This window comes from Benincasa hispida, chromosome 5 (genome assembly GCF_009727055.1).
Source record: "Benincasa hispida cultivar B227 chromosome 5, ASM972705v1, whole genome shotgun sequence".
Lineage (NCBI taxonomy): Eukaryota > Viridiplantae > Streptophyta > Magnoliopsida > Cucurbitales > Cucurbitaceae > Benincasa > Benincasa hispida.
The window spans coordinates 41048386-41067623 of record NC_052353.1 but is presented as its reverse complement, the minus strand read 5'-3'; the positions used below and the strand labels follow the sequence as shown (position 1 = coordinate 41067623).

The following is a 19238-nucleotide window of genomic DNA, read 5'->3' as shown; positions in this document are numbered from 1 at the left end:
GATGATAGACCTATGGGCTTGATGATTTGCCTTTGTTTGCACGAGATTTCTGGAGAAACTTGTTTCTTAGAGTGGAACTTGTGTTGATGTAGATTTGATGCAGATGTGGTTCGACCTCGAGTACTTGATCCTCTGCTTCTTTCTCGGTCGAATGCGTACATCTAATGTATAGAAGCAAAGTATGTGGATATTCTTGAAGTTGAAGTCTTGGAAGAATGCTTGAATTTCTAAAGGACTTTAGTTTTTAGGTGTGATCAGCTTCAGGAGTCAAAGAGTCTTCTGATTGTAGAGAATTCTTTCTAGGCTCTTTGGAGTGTAGAATTTTTTTACCCCCACCAATGAAGATAGCTCATCTATTTATAGAGTTTTTTTGGTAGGCCTTGTGGGCTTGGGCTTGGTTGGTCCATAGGTCTGGCCCTTGGATCCAACTAGTTAAACTTAAGCCTACTTTGGCATTTGGACCAAATTAAGCCCATTTTTGGGCTTAATTGGATTGTAGCCCAAATTATATTATCAAATTGGGTCAAATTAACTTTACTCAATCCCTTGTGATGAAAACACATGGCGTCGTCAGAATTTGTATTTAACTTCAAGTTGGAACACATGTCAATTTTTAATCGGTCTCAAATTTGATGATTTGTAATTTTTTCATTAATTTGGTAAATGATGTGGCAATTTGTGATTAATCCAAAAATTTTTCATTCAACAAAGAGAGAGTGTATGCGTGTGTCGTGAGGTTGAAAATGAAGGATGGGAATTTTGGGGATTCATTTGATTAGGGAGCTAGGAACATAACGGAATTTACTTCTTCCCTAATATTGGGGTAAGTAGATAAATTACTCCCTTAAGGACTGATTCCAGGCTTGAAGAATGTGGCGTCACACCCTCTCTTAGTCTTAGAGGGGTTTGGTCATAGTTGAACTATGACTTATTGTTCGTTAGAGGGATCAGTGGTACTTAAGAAGTTAGATGTAACTATAAGGGCTAAAAGGTAATTTTGGCCCAGTTGTACCTACGAGCAATTTATGAAGGGTCATCGCACTTTGACTGGTTATATCCAATGGATACAGAAATATATTTATAGTGCAAAGAGTGCAGCTGTTAGTTTTTAGTGGAGTGACCGATAGTTTATGGATATTGAGTAATTTAATTAAAGGAGTTTAATTAATTATTCAAGTATCATTGAAGCTTCAATCTACAGGTCCAGGATTATTGAGAATTAATTTTGGATTAATTTAAATTATTCAAATTAATTTAGGGATTGATTATATATGAAATAATTAATATGATGTATTTGATACATTATAATATAAAATTTATTTTTAGATGAATTAAATATATGAATATGATTGAAATACTAATTATAAGGACTGGATTCATATAATTAAATTTAATATAAATTTGATTTATAATAAATACCATGATTGATTGAGAGAATTTAAACTATAGATCATATTGTATTTGATACAATATAAAAACTATAAGTTTTGTGTTATACTCGATATAACATATAGTTTAATATATACTATATGATAAGTTAGTTATCAAATATATATATATTAAATAATTTATTAAATTGTTTAGATTATTTATTATTTTGAATTTTATTAGGGAGGGAGTTAACTTCCTCCCCCCTTTTTCTCTCTCCAGATAAACGTGGAGGTAGAAGATCTCCTTCTTCCTTTTGGTTTTTTACACAGAGGGCACTCTGGCCCATTCTCTCAAAGAAAAATATACGGTCTCCCAGCAAAACTTCCTCTAAAAAAGATTTTTCTTCCTCACCCAAAAATCTATAAAGCCCACACCTCTTGCATATTCTCACCCTATCCTAAGGAGAATACAGAGGAAGATTTTGCGGTGGTGTCCACATTGGTTTGCTGGTTTTGGTTCTTTATTCGCGAGATTGTGATAGAAGAAGAGGAATTACATGAAGATTGTTTCTTCAAGAGGTTAGATTCTAAACCCTAATTCCTTGTCTTTAATTTTAAAGCATGCTGTAATTTTTTTTAGAATGCATGATTAGGTTCTGTAATTTTAGTTTTTTGTGAAATTAAGAATTGAGATTGATCCCCGCTTCTGCATTGGACCTCATAGTCCTTCAATATGCATATGACCTTGTCCACCATGCCACATATCCAGAGTTTCAAGTATATAAACAGAATCAGAAGCACTTGCATTCATCATATTTGCAACATGGGCAATATTCAATACAAAAAGACTATCAGCAAGATATCCCTAACCAATATAGTCTCCATTTTTGCTGAGAACAACCTTGTCAGCTTTTAGGACAACTTTAAACCCAACTCGATTCAATAGACTCCCAGATACCAAGTTCTTACATAAGGAAGGTACATATAATACATTACTTAAGGACAAAGTATTTTCAGAAGTTAATTTTAAAAGAATCTTCCTTTTTCCAAGCACTCATGCTCTGGCAAAGTTACCCATGAACAAACATTCTCTGTCAGTAGTGTCTTCGTAGTCATGGACGAGCTCTCAGTTTGAGCAAAAATGTCTCGAAGCTTCGATATCAAGTATCCAATCAATTTTGTTTTCCACCAGGTTTGCTTCCACAACAACAATAATTACATCATCTTGTTCAACAAGATTAGCTTATGGTGTGTGTTATTGATTTGACCTTCCTTTCCTTGATTGCATTGGTAGGATTTATACCCAGGTTTTCTTGCAGATCTAGCAAATCAATTTTTTCTTTTAAATCTTCCCACTAGCAGTTTTGTGACGTCCATTTTCTTTAGAAGAATTGTTCTTTCCAAACCGCTTCTTATGATTTTTGGACCTGTCTTTGTTAACATCAGAAGATTTAACCAAGTTAGCATTAGCCGAATTTAGATTTCCAAAAGTTAGCTTATCTTTTAGCTTATTGGCTTCTTTCATGCACATGTGATTGATCAGCTCCTGGAATGTCAGATCCTTCTTTTGTGTTTCAAATGATTTCTGTAGTCGCTCTAGGATAGGGAAAATTTCACAAGTAGTATATTTTCTTAGAGAACTTCACACATTTTCATGCCCTCGGTCAGAACGTTGGCCATCAAATTTTCATATTCATATATCTGCTCCACTACTGATTTCTCGTCCTTCATATGAAATTGTAGCCATTTATAGATGATGTACTTCTTGTGGCCAACATCATCTCCTTCATATTAGAACTCCAACGTATTCCAAATTACCTTTGCTGACTTTTGAACCATGAACAGATCGAACATCGAATCTATCATATGACTCAGCAGATGGAAACAAATTGTTTTGTTGTCTTTCTCGTACATATTAGGATCAATCAAAGAGGACTGCTTTGATTGATCAGAAACATCAAAGGGTTGTTTGAAGGATTTTGGATCAGAGACAGTGGTCACCTTCTCGGTATTAGTAGGGGCTTCTATGGTGAGGATATAATCAATCTCTAATTGCTTAAGAAGATCAATAATTTCTAAGATCAGCGACGATAATTTGTTTCGTCCAGTGGTTCAAGCTTGGACAAATCGGGGAGAATCTTACCATTCTTGATCGATATCTGGATAATTGCTTTTAGATTGTTAGAACATATATCAAGAAGGGTTGCTGCGTCGTGGAGAAACCATTTCCTTGAAAGAAATTACGGCATGACCTCGGTGCTGATTGCTATGCTGGTTGCTTCCTAAGGTAACGTAGCCTCCAAATTTAGGCGTGCACTCGCCGGAATATGGACTAGAATCGATTAGAAGGTTGCTCAAAACAAAAGAACAGTTAGAAGAAAATAAAAGAACAAAATTTAGTTGTGTGTCTCCTCTCTCAGGTCTGATCTGTGTTAAATAGTAGAGGAGAAGAGGAAATGAACGGTCAGAAGAACATGAACAGTTAGATGAACATTGATACAACATTCACAAATGGCCAAAAACGAATGGTCATTAAATGGTAAAGAATGAACGATCATGGACAAAAAAAAAAGCCAACAAAAATATTAATAAAATATTTTTATTTAAAAATAATTAAATAAATAAGTAATAAAAATTTAGTTATTTTTTTCCACAAGTGCAATGCACTCGAACTCGCCCATCTTACTAGACAGATGATGACGACAACGACGCGTATGTGGTGAAAGGGTTATACTTTCACCACCAACATACTTTGGACTCTCATTTAAAATGCTTTGGTATTTATACCCTCTAGGCAATTCTAAATTTATCCATGTGAGACAAAGCTTCCCACTCCCCTTAACTTTTTCCAAGGGCCTAAGCCCAAAAGTCATTTTCAACATTTTTTAAGTTTTTATTTAGATAGTTGATATATTTTAGATATTGTTTACATTCATTTCAAATATACAACTATTCCATACTATATTACTTGATATAAATCCAATAATTTAATAAAAACATGTCCTTTAAAATATTAAATTTACAATTGGTTCATCTAATTTTAAATTTTAATATTTTACTTGTATCAATTTAAACTCTAAATTTTTTTAAAAATATATCAATTTACACACTCCTTTATGTTTTGTTCAAAAGATATTGTGTGATAATTACATTGTTTCAACTGAACTCCTAAATGATCATAAATTAATAAATTCAGATCATTTTATTAAGATTGCCATTAAAAATCAGGAATGCATCATTTTTACAAATGTATAGACTTCTACGGTCAAAACAAAATGGGTGATTAGAGATGATGCATTGACGATTTCCAAAGGAAAGCATGATTAAAAGTTCGAATAGATTTACTTATGAAAATTTGGGGGTTTAGTTAATAGAATTATAAGTCTCACGTGGCGTTTATTAAAAAGAAGTATAATAGATGGTATAAATTAATACAACTAAGAAAGTTAGTCGTCATTGGAGCCACAAAGGAATATTTAAATCGATCCTTTTCTGGCTATAAGCTCCAATTCCATCATAGGAATTACAAAAAAAGTGTTCTTTTGATTGTCAGTTTTTGCATTTTGATGATTTTTGCGATTACATGGATTATACCAATTTGCACAAATAACTTGGCAATTCCTGCTCGTTAATACATAGAACCCAATAAGCATATCTTAAGTTGGTTCGGTAGTTGGAAGTAGAACTGAGACTGGATGTAACTCAAGGAAATGGGATATAGTCACCAATCACACTGTTGAGATTGATGTCCTAAATCTAGTGTATCTTGTGGTTTGTAGTTTTATTAACACAAATTATTGATCTAATAAAATCAAAGGTATTTAATTTGACATTTAGACAACATTAATTCAATTCAATAAACTTAGATCCAAGGTTATATGATGTCACTTGAATAGTATGTGGTTGACATACAAGTGGTTTATATTCAAGTAATAACCTAAAAAGTTTGTAGTAAATGGATGAAGGTTGGGTGCCTTATCTTGGTAATACTGCGGATACGACTCATCTTGTAATTGTTACATGAGAAATAAGTGTTACAAACAATATGAACCATATTATTCATATAAAGACATGGGAGTGGGGGTATCCTATATAAAGAAGTTTATACATAGATTGGACCACGAAGTAATTAGTTTCTCTTTATAACACAATTACTTAAAGAAACTAATATTTCACTAGGATGACCATAGAAGACTTGACCTTAATCCTGAGTGAGTTGTGAACTCCTGTTTATGATGACAACCCTTTGATCTATATAGGTGAGAGTGGCCATGATAGTCGACTCAATAAGCCTATCATTTTGGGGATTTGTCTGACTAGGGAGCTGGGAACACAGTTACATAAAATGGAATTCACTCATTCCCATTCCTTGGAAAAGTAGATAAATTACAACCTTAATAGCTGGTTCAGGGTCTTGAACAATGATGCCTCAACCTCTCACTGGCTTGAGAGGTGTTAGTTTATAGTTAGACTATAAACTGTTTGTTCATTATAGGAATCAGTGGTACTAAAGAAGTTAGATATAACTGCAGAGGTAAAACGGTATTTTGACCCAATTGTAGTTATGAGCATTTGTGAAGGGTCATCGCTCTGTTGATTGGTTATATCCATAGACACAGAAATATATCTACAGTGCGAAGAGTACAACTGGTCTTTAGTGGAGTGATCAGTAGTTAATAAATATTGATGAATTGGATTAAGGAGTTTAATCAATTAATCTTATATCATTGAAACTTCTAATCTGTAGGTCTATAAAGTCCCTTGTTAGATCACAAAAGGGTAGTAATGAGGAATGATTTAAATTGTTCAAATCAAATGAGGAAATTTTATATTAATGAGATTAATATATAATGGTTAATTATAGATATGATCTATAATCCAAATTTGTAAGAGAGATATATTTGAATAAGATTCAAATATTAGATTTATATGAATTTGATTCATAAAGAGATGTACACATATAAATATGTGATATTTATATGTTATTTAACCCCATATTAAATATGATTTAATATAATCATTTAATTGATTAATTAATAGTTAATTAATTGATTAAAAAATAATGAAAATTGGAGGTTAGTATAAATATATGATATGTATGATAATTAAATAAATGTATATTAAATAGGATTTAATATATGGTTATTTAATTAATGTGTCATTTAATTAAATAAGAGTTATTTAATTTATGAGTACTAAGCGTATAAAGGGAAATTCTTGGAGAAGAGGTTAACTCTTCTCCATATAAATATATTTCTACAGTCCATTTAGGGCAAGGAGTTTTTTGATACAAGCATCCACTTTCTCTCTAACTTCTCTCTAAAATTCTCTACCCTTTTCCTCCTCAAAAGTTCTTGGAGATCACTCTTCCAAGTTCTTTGGAATCCTAAATAATAGCAAGGTAAATTTGTTGATGGTGTCATTCTTCATAGGAGAAGTTTAAGATCGTTAATAACAGCAGAAGAGAAAATCTAGAAGAATAAACAAAGGTGAGTTTTAATTTCTTCTATTCTTCCTCTTTTCTAGCATGCTTATAGTTTTGTTTGAATGTTTATCTTACAAATGCATGTTTTATTTTACTATTTTTTGTTTCCATAAAAACGAATGTCTAAATGCAAGGCGTTCACACGCTTCTGTAGGAAGTAGATTCCTTCACACATGGCTCCCAAACCTAACCCATGGTGGATCCCGAGAGACAAAGTCAAAACGTTTGACCCTTTTCCCCAACAGTCTTTCTTCAGAATTCTACTGAACTTTCCATAACTTTATGGGTAGGTCACCTTTTACCCAGGGGAAGTAATAAGTCCCATCTACCCCCACCCCCCCTTCTGAATGAAGAAGTAGTGGGGTGCGTGTGCACCTTTTTTGGTACAAATTAAATTAAAGCTCGAGGGACTAGGATAATAAACTCATGAGCTTAGTCTTACTTCACCATCAAGAAACGAAAGAAAACTTCCATCTCCAAGTTTAACTCAGACGTAGCTCGCTTCTTTTTGGGTGTGAAGCATTGTCAAACCTGGAGAGTAGCCCGCCCAACTCCACTTACTCTCATAACCTCGATTCCTTTTTCTGAAACCTACATTTCACAAATGGAATTCTTATCTCATTGAGACTACCCTACATTACACCTATATCTTCAGGTGTCACCGAGAGGCAGTAGTGAAAAATTTTCAGCAATGGGCGAAAGCCTGACGGAGCATGGTGGTGGAGGTAGAAGGCCTACGGCTCGTGAACTTCTTTTCCTGGAGAAGAAACAACGACGATATCTGGGGAATAAGCATCGAATAACTCTATGCCAGCAACTGGGGTAATATAGAGGATGCAAGCGTTATCTGGAATGATTGGGCGTAAAGTGTCTGTAGATGGCTTTTTAAGTCTGTCGTCAAATCCTAGGGCTCAATCATAGACAGACAGTGGAAACTACCAAGCTGGAGTGCGGTAGGGGCAGAGGAAATTTTTGATGGAGTGGTGAAATGCGTAGAGATCGAAAAGAATACCAACGACGAAGGCATTCTGCATATGGGCCCTTACCCTTCATTTATTTTAGACGCGGATTGAATGCTTTTACGCTATAGGCTATGTTAAGCATGCTTCTTTGACAAAAAACAAACTTTTTTCGATGAAAACAGTTGTGACTATAAAGGGAGGGGCGGTAAGCTTTCTATCTATTAACAACATGAGGGTTGTTCTCTTTTGTTAATACTACTAAGGACTGGGGTGAATGGAATTCTGTGGAGGCTTGAAAAGGGGTTTACTAAGCGAAGGGTCAAAGGTGTCTTTACTAGTCAGTTTAAATTGATATAATTATTAGTTTTGTATTTTAGTTGATACGATTCTCAAAGTTAGGGATATATATAGTCTAGAATTTTTCTTGAATCTACAAAAATTAAGGATGAAGTCCTTGAATAAAGATTTAATTTAGAAAATAATAAATTGTAAATGTAAATGGCCTATTAGCTCAGTTGGTTAGAGTGTCGTGCTAATAACGCGAAGGTCGCAAGTTTGATACATGGGCCAGCCAATTTATTTTTAAATTTATGTGACCTCGAATTAGATTCTTTAGAGCCATTTTTCTCATCCCGTTGTAGTATTTAACTAAAATAGAATAATGAAAGAACGAAAAATAAATAATGTCCTAAAGTTGCGCAGCTTGCAAATGTGCGTCCACAACTCCATGACAGGAGATACTGAAGCTTAAGTTCGAAGGTCCAACACCCGCTAAAGCATGAGTACCATTGTTGATGGCTTTTCTCTCTCGCTTTTCGTCTTTAAGAATTTTATATCTGCCATTGAAAACATCTACCAAACTTCTACAATTGTGTACAGCTTCAACTTTCACTACAACCCAAACAATCTCATCTACGAGGAAGACTTTCTCTCATATATTTCAGGAATGCTCCAACCGAAGAGCTCTAAAACCAGGTAAGGAAGCTCATGCTCACATGATTCTATCTGGGTTCGAACCCACTGTGTTTGTAACTAATTGTTTAATCCAAATGTATGTCAAATGTTGCGCTTTGGAGTATGCGTTTAAGGTGTTTGAGGAAATGCCACAGAGGGACATTGTGTCTTGGAACACCATGGTTTTTGGCTGTGCAGGGGCTGGAAAGATGGAGGTTGCACAGGCGGTGTTTGATTCCATGCCTCATCATGGAGATGTGGTTTCATGGAATTCTTTGATTTCTGGGTACTTGCAAAATGGTGACATACAAAAGTCGATTTCTATCTTTTTTAAAATGAGAGAAACGGGAGTTATGTTTGACCATACTACGCTGGCGGTTTCTTTAAAAGTTTGCTCTTTGTTGGAAGACCAGGTTCTGGGCATTCAAATTCATTGTATTGCAGTGCAAATGGGTTTTGCTTATGATGTTGTGACAGGGAGTGCTCTACTGGATATGTATGCAAAGTGTAACAGATTAGAGGATTCACTTTGTGTTTTCTCTGAACTGCCAGATAAGAATTGGATTTCATGGAGTGCTGCAATTGCAGGCTGTGTTCAGAATGATCAGTTGGTTAGGGGTCTTAAACTATTCAAAGAGATGCAAAGGAGGGGAATTGGGGTGAGTCAATCTACTTATGCTAGTGTCTTTAGGTCTTGTGCAGGATTATCAGCCTCTAGATTAGGTACTCAGTTGCATTGCCATGCATTAAAGGCTGACTTTGGATCTGATGTTGTTGTAGGAACTGCTACTATGGATATGTATGCTAAGTGTGACAACATGTCTGATGCCCACAAGCTATTTAGCTTGTTACCAGACCATAACTTGCAATCTTACAATGCCATGATAATTGGGTATGCTCGAAATGAGCGAGGGTTTCAAGCTCTAAAGCTATTTCTTCAGTTGCAAAAGACCAGTTTCAGTTTTGATGAAATATCTCTTTCTGGTGCATTAAGTGCAGCTGCAGTGATCAAAGGGCACTCTGAGGGCCTTCAGCTACATGGATTAGCCATTAAGTCTAATTTATCGTCAAATATATGTGTTGCAAACGCCATCTTGGATATGTATGGCAAATGTGGAGCTGTAGTGGAGGCTTCTTGCCTGTTTGATGAAATGGAAATAAGGGATGCAGTGTCTTGGAATGCTATCATCACAGCTTGTGAGCAGAATGAAAGCGATGAGAAAACACTCTCACATTTTGGTACAATGCTACGTTCAAAGATGGAACCTGATGAGTTCACATACGGTAGTGTTTTAAAGGCTTGTGCAGGTCAGCAAGCTTTCAGTCATGGCATGGAGGTTCATGGAAGAATTATCAAATCTGGAATGGATCTTGACATGTTTGTAGGAAGTGCCCTTGTTGATATGTATTGCAAATGTGGAATGATGGAAGAGGCAGAAAAGATCCATTACCGGCTGGAAGAACAAACAATGGTCTCATGGAATGCAATCATTTCAGGATTTTCATTGCAAAAGAAAAGTGAAGATTCACAAAGATTTTTCTCTCATATGTTGGAAATGGGTGTTGAGCCTGACAATTTCACTTATGCAACCGTTCTGGATACTTGTGCTAACTTGGCTACTATTGGACTAGGAAAGCAAATCCATGCACAAATTATCAAGCTGGAATTGCAATCAGATGTGTACATAGCCAGCACCCTTGTTGACATGTACTCGAAATGCGGAAATATGCGCGACTCTTTACTTATGTTTCAGAAAGCTCCCAAGCGAGATTCTGTCACATGGAATGCCATGATCTGTGGATGTGCCCACCACGGTCTTGGGGAAATGGCCCTTGAGCTTTTTGAACGTATGCTCCTTGAGAATATGAAACCAAACCATGCAACTTTTGTTTCGGTCCTCCGAGCTTGTTCGCACGTGGGAAATGCTGAGAAGGGCTTATGTTATTTTCACAAAATGGCAAGTGTCTATGGTTTAGAACCCCAACTTGAGCACTACTCATGTATGGTGGATATTCTAGGGAGATCAGGCCAAGTAGGAGAAGCATTGAAACTCATTCAGGACATGCCATTTGAAGCAGATGCAATTATATGGAGAACTCTACTTAGTATCTGCAAAATACAGGGAAATGTAGAAGTTGCAGAAAAGGCGGCTGGTTCACTTTTGCAATTGGATCCAGAAGACTCAGCTGCTTACACCCTTCTATCAAATGTTTATGCTGATGCAGGCATGTGGCAGCAAGTCTCAAAGATGAGACAAACAATGAGATCTCACAATTTGAAAAAGGAGCCAGGTTGTAGCTGGATTGAGGTAAAAGATGAAGTACATACATTTCTTGTTTGTGAGAAAGCACATCCTAAATGTGAAATGATCTATGAGCTGCTTGATCTGCTGATTTGTGATATGAGAAGGTCTGACTATGCGCTTGATACAGACACCATACAAGTTGAGGAGGTTGAAGAAAATGGGCATCATGAGGTTAAATCCAATGGATTTTCTTAGTGTCAGTGTCGGGAATGATGAGCATTGGTTTGTTAATTACGAACATGAGTTGTCAGTGTTGAAAATGAAGAACCCCTTTCACAACTGACATCAAGGAGATCGCTAGTGGGTTCATAAGAACGAAAGAAAGGAAGAAAGAAAGAAAGAAAGAAAGAAAACCAGAAAGTAAGACAGGTAGAGAAGAAAGATGAGAGTAGAAATCACTAGAAATCAGAAGAATTTAGGTGAAAAAGCAGAAAGAGGAGGGGATTTTATGAAGAAGTAATCGGCTTTGCATAGGAAGGCATAGTGCATGTTTAGGAGTGATGTTTGAAATGGTTAAAATCATTTTTATCACTTTCAAAACTACTCCAAAATATGCTTTTAATCATTCTAAATCATATTTGATAATAAGTTTACCTCGAAAAGTGTAAAATTTAAATAATTTAATATTAAATTGATTTTGCATGATTAAAAATATGTTGAAAGTGATTTTGAACATGATAGAGTTGGCTTTAACAATTTCAAAATCACTCTCATGTGAATGGAGCATAAACTGTGCAAGAATTCGAGACGAAAATGCTTCAATTTTTTACCGAATTTCATGACGCACAACAAATTTTGGGTCAAGTTTTTTCAAATTCAACAATCAATTTGATTTGATTCATTTTGTATGTTACTTATCATGAATATTTAAATGAGAATTTATACTGCGTTTGTATCAATTTAAAGTTTGAATTTTTGTAAATGTGTACCAATTTACACTATTTTATTTGAAAAACATTGTATCAAACTTATAATTTATATCAATTGAACTTTTAAATTTTTATTAACTAATCAATTTAGACTATTGATTAAGATTATTTTTCATGATTAATAACATATTTGTAGACTTCTTCAAATGTCGGTTTCACAAAAAATGAACGATCAGAATTGATGCATGGACAATTCTCAACTTATCAGCATAGACAGTTCTCAAATAAAATTCTAATTAAGTCTAGATTGATACATAAATAAAAGTTTAGGAGTTTAATAACAATTGATACAAATAGAAGTATTAGGCCACGTTTTTCCAACCAAAACGTAATGAAGAAAGTAAATTGATGTACTTAACAACAATTCATGGATTTAATTGATACAATTGTGAGTCTAGAGTTTTAATTAATCAAAATACCAAAGTTTAGGGGTATAAACTGACATTTTTTCCAAATTTTATTTTTTTTAGTACCATTTAGTGAGGGTTTGAACTTCTATCTGCAAATGGTTGCAAATAGTTCTGTTTAGTTAAATGAAATTCAAAGATGGACATTGGAACTTTCCTCTTGGTCGATAATATAATGTCATTCGACTAGCTAGAACATTTGTTATTGATTAGTCCACTTGTTGAAGCTTAAAAGATATAATCAAATAAAGTATGACCGAAAGAGAAAAATAAATGTTATAGTTGTTGAATTATGTTAATGAGTTTGATTATTGCTAACACAAGCATAACTCAACAATCCAAGCACTTACTAGTTGCTCCTCAAGGTTATAAACTCAAATCTTCACAACCACATATATTGTACTTTATTAGATGGCTAAATTATTATTATTATTTTTTTAAAAAATTTATACTTTGTCTTTTGTTTTGAAAATACTTCTATTCTTTCCAAAGATGTAATATTACTTTTAACTTTTTGCAAACGTTCCAAAAATATCTTTTAAATAAAAATTTGTAGAGTATTAAATGAAAATAAAAACCATTTGTAATTGTGTGATGGTGAACTAAAGTGAAAATTAGGGTCACACAACTCTAGGCCACCACCACAATGTTTTTCAATTGAAATGCCAAAGAAGTAATTTTTGAAAGAATAGAGATAGTTTTGAAATCAAAGACAAAGTTGTGAATTATATATATATATATAATAGTCTTACTCAAAAGGAAGCAATTAAATAAATAATAGAAAATTTGAAAAGTGATGTGTACAAGATTGAATTTCATTTTACTCATGAGGTCATTTGGTCTTACTCAAAAGGAAGCAATTAAATAAATAATAGAAAATTTGAAAAGTGATGTGTACAAGATTGAATTTCAATATAGTTTTACATTTGGTTTAAGGTTTTAAAGATATCTAGGAATTAAGTATACCTGAAAATAAAAAGTTTGGGAATAAAATTGCTGTGAACTAAAGATGACTGTGTTTGTTTGTACATGAGAACGTTATCAAATTTTATGTAACAAATTAACTTTGGATTTTATTTATAAAATTAATCATGGACACTTCTATAAAATTTTGATAGACTAATTGATAAACAATAAATTCAATTCAAAGTTTTGAGCAAAATTAATTATTTAACTATCAAATAGTAAAAATAATTGAATTATTAATTACAAATATTTGTAAAATGAGTAGTTTATAATTAAAGTGAGTTGATTATATAATTTGATATATCAATTTGATGAATTTATATAAATATGATGCTAATTAATAAAACAATCAAAATTGGTTTAAAAAAATAAAAGTAACATTTTGTAATTAAAAATTAATGAATTATAATTAACCAATGGTAAACTAATTGTAATTGTTAAAAAAAAACTCATAAAATATTAATCATAATGACAATTAATTAGCTACATATATAATTTATTAACGAACTAATAGTATTAATGTCTCGGTTCTTTACGATTTATTATATAATTAATTTATTTATTTATGAATTTAGAGTAGTTAAATTTAAATATTATAATTTAAAATTTAATTTTCTAAATTATAAATTTAATATTCATATATTAATTAATTTTAATAATATAAAATAAAATATAAGGAAGAAAGTGGACATCAAGAAAACCTATACTTTTGGATGGATATCATCTATGGGTATAAGAAATGCTTGGAAATAACTTATTCCTTTGCCTAAAACTTCAAAACTTGTACCAAACAAGAGAATGCATTTTTTTTTTTTTTTTTATCTATTCTCACTCTTATTTCTATCTCAATTCCCTTAATCCAAATGCCTCTTGATGTTTTTAGGTTTAGTAGTGATTTTTATGTAGCATTAAAGATAGATTCCCAATAGGAAATCGTGTAATAACATTTTTATAAAATTTGATGTGATTTTTTAACATATTAATTTTAAGTATTTGTTAAAATACATTTTAAAAACTTATTTATTAAAATAAAAGAAATAACAAAGTTTAGAATCTAAAAAAATATTTTATAAGTTCAATGAGTGAAAATTTTCAATATCCCGCCCATGGGAAGAAAAGTAATGCTTAGATTAATTAAACTATGTTTAGGTTGTCAAAAGTATAAGAAGTATTATTTTTCTATCTTATATCAATTTTTAATGAGCTTTAAGACAAATTTTATTTTAAACATATTTACAAATTTAAAAAATAATTTTAGACGTTATGATGAATTCAATACTATAATATGTACTTTCTTATTCTAAAATCTTTGTTGAATGAGGAATTTCAGCGAATCATGAGTTGCCACATCATTAATGAAAGCCCGAGTCTATTAAAAAATTATAAGTTGAATTGGATCGAGTAATTAAAGCCACTCGGACCCAACCCAATTCAAACCCATTGTGAAATTTTGGGCTAAATTAAAGATTAAGCTCAAACCCAGTATTTCGGCCCAACAACAAATGGGCCCAAACCCAATTTGAGCCCATTTAGGCCCAAGCCCATGTAAAACCCATGAGAAACCTCTATAAATAGAGGTATTATCTATCTGAAGTCTGAAGCTCCAAGGATCTGAAGAACATAACTTCTCCAAAGCTTTGATGATCAGAAGATACTAAAGCTCTAAAGATCAGAAGACATATCAAAGCTCTGAAGATCAGAAGACACTAAAGCTCTGAAGATCAGAAGACATATTAAAGCTCTGAAGATTTAAGCTCCTAAGATCCAAGACTCAAGCTCTCAAGTGTTGAAGACCGAAGCTTCTCAAGTTTTGAAGACTGAAATTCTGAAGAACTGAAGATCTGAACTATTTAAAGCTTTGATGATTAGAATATTTCAACAAACTGACCGTATCTTCACACCCTACAAGCTGAAGATTCAATCTCCTCAAACCCAAGGGCCAAGCCCAAGCCCAAGCCCACCTGTGAACTCTATAAATAGAGAAGCTCTCCTCATTTGGAGGGGTCAACAATTCTACACTCTAGAGAACTTAGAGGGAATTCTCTACAATTAGAAGACTTCTTGACTCTTGAAGCTAACCATGTTTGAAGACTGAATTCCTTTGGAGATACAAGCATTCTGAAGACCAAAGTTCTTTGACAATACAAACATTCTGACCACACTTGAAGACTGAAGTCCTTTGGAGATACAAGTATTCTGAAGACCAAAGTCCTTTGAAGATACAAGCCCAAAGACCGATTATTTAAGAAGATCAACCAGCTTAAAGACTGTAGTTTATTTTGAAAGCATCAAAATATTATGTATTAGATATTATACACACTTTCCACAAAATTCATACAAATATAAAGTTCAAGTTCCACGAAATAAATTTCTCTTGAAATCTCATGCGAACAATCTTTTTTAACTCATTTTTTATCTTTAAGATATTTTAATATCCATTTTCACTTGAGAGAGTTGTTCTTTGGAGTGGAGTGAGGCAAGAGCTTTTGAGTGGTGGAATTCAAAACTAGCTTTGAATCATTTGGGAATAAGTTGATGGATGGCGGGTATCATCATTGTTGATAATGATTTTTGGATTTTGGTCCATAGCAATAATAATAATAATTAAATAATAATAATAATAAAAAAAATATAATAATAATAATAATTTTAAGAGAAAAGAGGTTCAAGTTGTCCCACATTAGAAGATTTAGGTTTGGCAAGTGAATATATATATAAATGTTTGAAAGAGAGTTTCAAAAGTGTGGTGGTGGTGGAAGTATAATTTTTTCACCACACGCATGCACTGTCACCCGTCTGTCCAGTTGATGGGCGGTTAGGGTAACCGTGCTTTCACGAAAAAAAATAACTTTTTACTACTTTACAAATAAAATGTATTAGTTGGAATTAATTTCTGAATGTTTTTTCTTCCTCTTTTTAAAAAATGTATTTTGAGCAGCTTGTGCATATACAAAAAAATCTTAGCTTCTTATCTTCACGGCTCACTGCTTTCTACTGCCATCACCATCTATGAGCTAATCTTCCTATTGATTTAAATGTGTTCTTCGATGAGTGCACGTCAGAGTCTGAGTGTTTTGTGAACCTCGAGGAGCAACCGACTTCTTACAATATAGCACCAAGGTCGCGCTGTTTGCGCTTCCAAGGCAGTGACTTTATTTTCAACACGACGATATTCATCTAGAATAACAATCATAATGAAATATAGCCTATGTAACACCCGCACATTTTTATTTAATAATAATGTAATTTTTAGTAACTTTATTATTTGGAAATTCAGTAATTGTCCTTAGTTGGAGGGCATTTTTGGAATTTTGAATTTGAAGTATAAGTGCGAGAATTTAAGTGTTGGCGTGGAAATTATTCAATTTTGAAATTCAATTTGAAAATTAATAGTAGGAATTAATTTTCTTTGGAAAAGGAAAGAATTAAATAGTTATAAGTGGAATAAGAAAATGATTTAATTATAGTTATACTATTTCCTTTTTAGTTATTATTATTATAATTATAAAATAAAAAGGGAGCATCTTCTTCCTCACGCACACCTCACACATAACCCTATCCCTAAAGTTCCCTCCTGCCAGTCATGACCCGAATGCCGCGCTACCTCTCTCACTGCCCAGACCCACACTGTCGCGCGTCCAGCCGATTACTCCTCCATCCGTCGCACCGATCGCCCAACAGGAGAGCCGTCCGCTGCCGATCCAGCCCCTGACCACCGCGCGCCGTGCCGTCTTCCAACAGCTTGACTTTTTAGTTTTTGGTAAGATCTATTTTGGTGGTTGGTTTTCTTGAAAGATTTTGGATGCCCACTAATTTGAATTAAGGATTAAATTAGTCTCATTATTTAATTTTAGATTTGAACTTGGGAAATCACAGCAGCGACTGTCCAGCGGATTCAAGATCGTTCGACAAGAGTGTTGGTAAGAGTTATGGTCCTTATTGTTAGTTTGTGGACACGCTTTGATTACTGAATTAAGTTTGACTTAACTGTTGTACCTTTAAGGTTCCAAGTCGTCGTCCATTGGGATTTAAAATCTGTTAGCAGGAGATTTTGGAGTCGAAATCTTGGGAGTGGTTGTTGATCGAGTTCTTTGGGGCCGTTACTTCAAACCGCGGTCATCGTTTGGTTGTCTGATTTTATCTGTGGAATTTCGATTAAGGTAAGTAATCTTACTACTGGAATCGCTTTTATGCCAGATGATACACTGTAGATTTAACATTGAGGATCCTATAGCAGTTTTTCTTTGAATAATTTTGATTGTTTTGAGGTTGGATGGACTGCTTATGAAGGATATATGAGCATGTGGTAATATATCAGAATATGATTACATATGAGCTTGATTTGGAATCTTATGAGTTATATTAAATGAAGATTGAGCATGACCCTTAAATTATGAGTTAAGTAGCACTCCTATTGGAGTGTCTTAAAGCTAGATGAGCATTAGACATTTGCTGATCTATATAGTTATGCAATTTATTATGAGAATGTGTAGACTGTATGATATATTACAAAATCCCGAATACTGTATTGTTTACATGATTTAGTGCATGAAAGTGATGTGCTACAGTTGATCCATTTAAAACTAGATTAAATACGTATGTTGACGTTAATTAACATGAGGTTGACGATGAGGAGATTTTAGAGGATTCATGATTAGCTGAATGTTATATGTAATATGAAGTTAGATGCAATCTTCTTTCCTTTCCAGACTATGTGACTGCATGAAAGTAATGCACGTCCAAGGGCGCTAGTACATGAAAGAGATGTACTAGAGCTGGTGTGTATGAAAGTGATACATACCCAGAGGGTACTGGGGTGTACGAAAAAGGTACATACTCAGTGGGTTATGTGTATACGAAAGAGGTGTATGCCTAACCATGTGTACAAAAGAGGTACGCATCCCTACATTTATAAAGAGGATCTGAGGTGTACAAAAGATGTACATACTCAGTGGGTTATGTGTATACGAAAGAGGTGTATACATAATTAGATGTATGAAAGAGGTACACCTTCAGTGGGTTATGTGTATATGAAAGGGGTGTATACGTAACCATGTGTACGAAAGAGGTACACATTAAGTGGGTTTATGTGTATACGAAAGAGGTGTATGCATAACCATGCTTATGTAAAAGATTGTGTTTCCTTCGGGATTCACAAGAGGTTGTGGGTCCTATGGGACTTACTAGAGGTAGTGGACATACTCAACTACAGTAGGATAGAAATAAGTTTTTCATGTACATATGTGTCCCATGAGGACTAGAGCAGTTTATATGTTCCACTAGAGGTAGGCATCTAGAGGACATAGATGCCTAGCCTGACCCTAGTAGTGGGGTTACTTACTGAGTATTTTATACTCACTTTTTTCTCATGTTTATGTTTCAGGTAAGAGTAAGGACGCGCCGACGAATGACAAGCAGATTCGTGATCGAGCAACTTGTGCAAAATAAAACGTATTAGTAGAAATTAATTTTTGAACGTTTTTTCTTCTTCTTTTTTTAAAAAAAAGTTTTTTGTGCAACTTGTGCATACACAGAAAAATCCTAGCTTCTCATCTTCACAGTTCTTTGCTTTCTGCTACCCTCACCGTTTTTGAGCTAATCTTCCTATTGATTTCAATTTATTCTTCGACAAGTGCACATTAGAGTCCGTTTGTTGTGTGAACCTTGAGAAACAACCGGCTTCTTACGATATAACACCAAGATCGCACTGTTTTTACTTTCAAGGCAGTGATTTTATCTACGACATAACAATCTTCATATGAAATAACATTCATAATGAAATACAACCTTTAATTGAACATTTCTAATATCTTTGTAGGATCTAACAACTTCAGTGTGTTCTTTTTACTCTAGAGAAGA

At 33.7% G+C, this 19238-nt stretch overlaps 1 protein-coding gene across 4 annotated transcripts; it reads left to right on the top strand.

Annotated features, from left to right (window-relative positions):
• The first annotated feature begins 8381 nt into the window (after positions 1–8381).
• Positions 8382–11729, top strand: LOC120077493 (pentatricopeptide repeat-containing protein At3g02330, mitochondrial). 4 transcript variants are annotated; one of them, XM_039031398.1, is made up of 3 exons: positions 8382–8576; positions 8697–8792; positions 8906–11729. In XM_039031398.1, the coding sequence occupies exon 3, from the start codon at positions 8918–8920 to the stop codon at positions 11270–11272; it is 2355 nt and encodes a 784-aa protein (XP_038887326.1). In that variant the 5' UTR covers positions 8382–8576; positions 8697–8792; positions 8906–8917; the 3' UTR covers positions 11273–11729. The 4 variants fall into 4 exon arrangements, with proteins under 4 accessions (XP_038887326.1, XP_038887325.1, XP_038887324.1 ...); XM_039031397.1 differs by having other exon boundaries at positions 8894–11729; XM_039031396.1 differs by having other exon boundaries at positions 8697–11729.
• The last annotated feature ends 7509 nt before the right edge of the window (positions 11730–19238 follow it).

Bases quoted from the DNA above. Each gene is read 5' to 3' on its own strand.
- LOC120077493 (XM_039031394.1), top strand. From the start codon at position 8,612: ATGGCTTTTCTCTCTCGCTTTTCGTCTTTAAGAATTTTATATCTGCCA.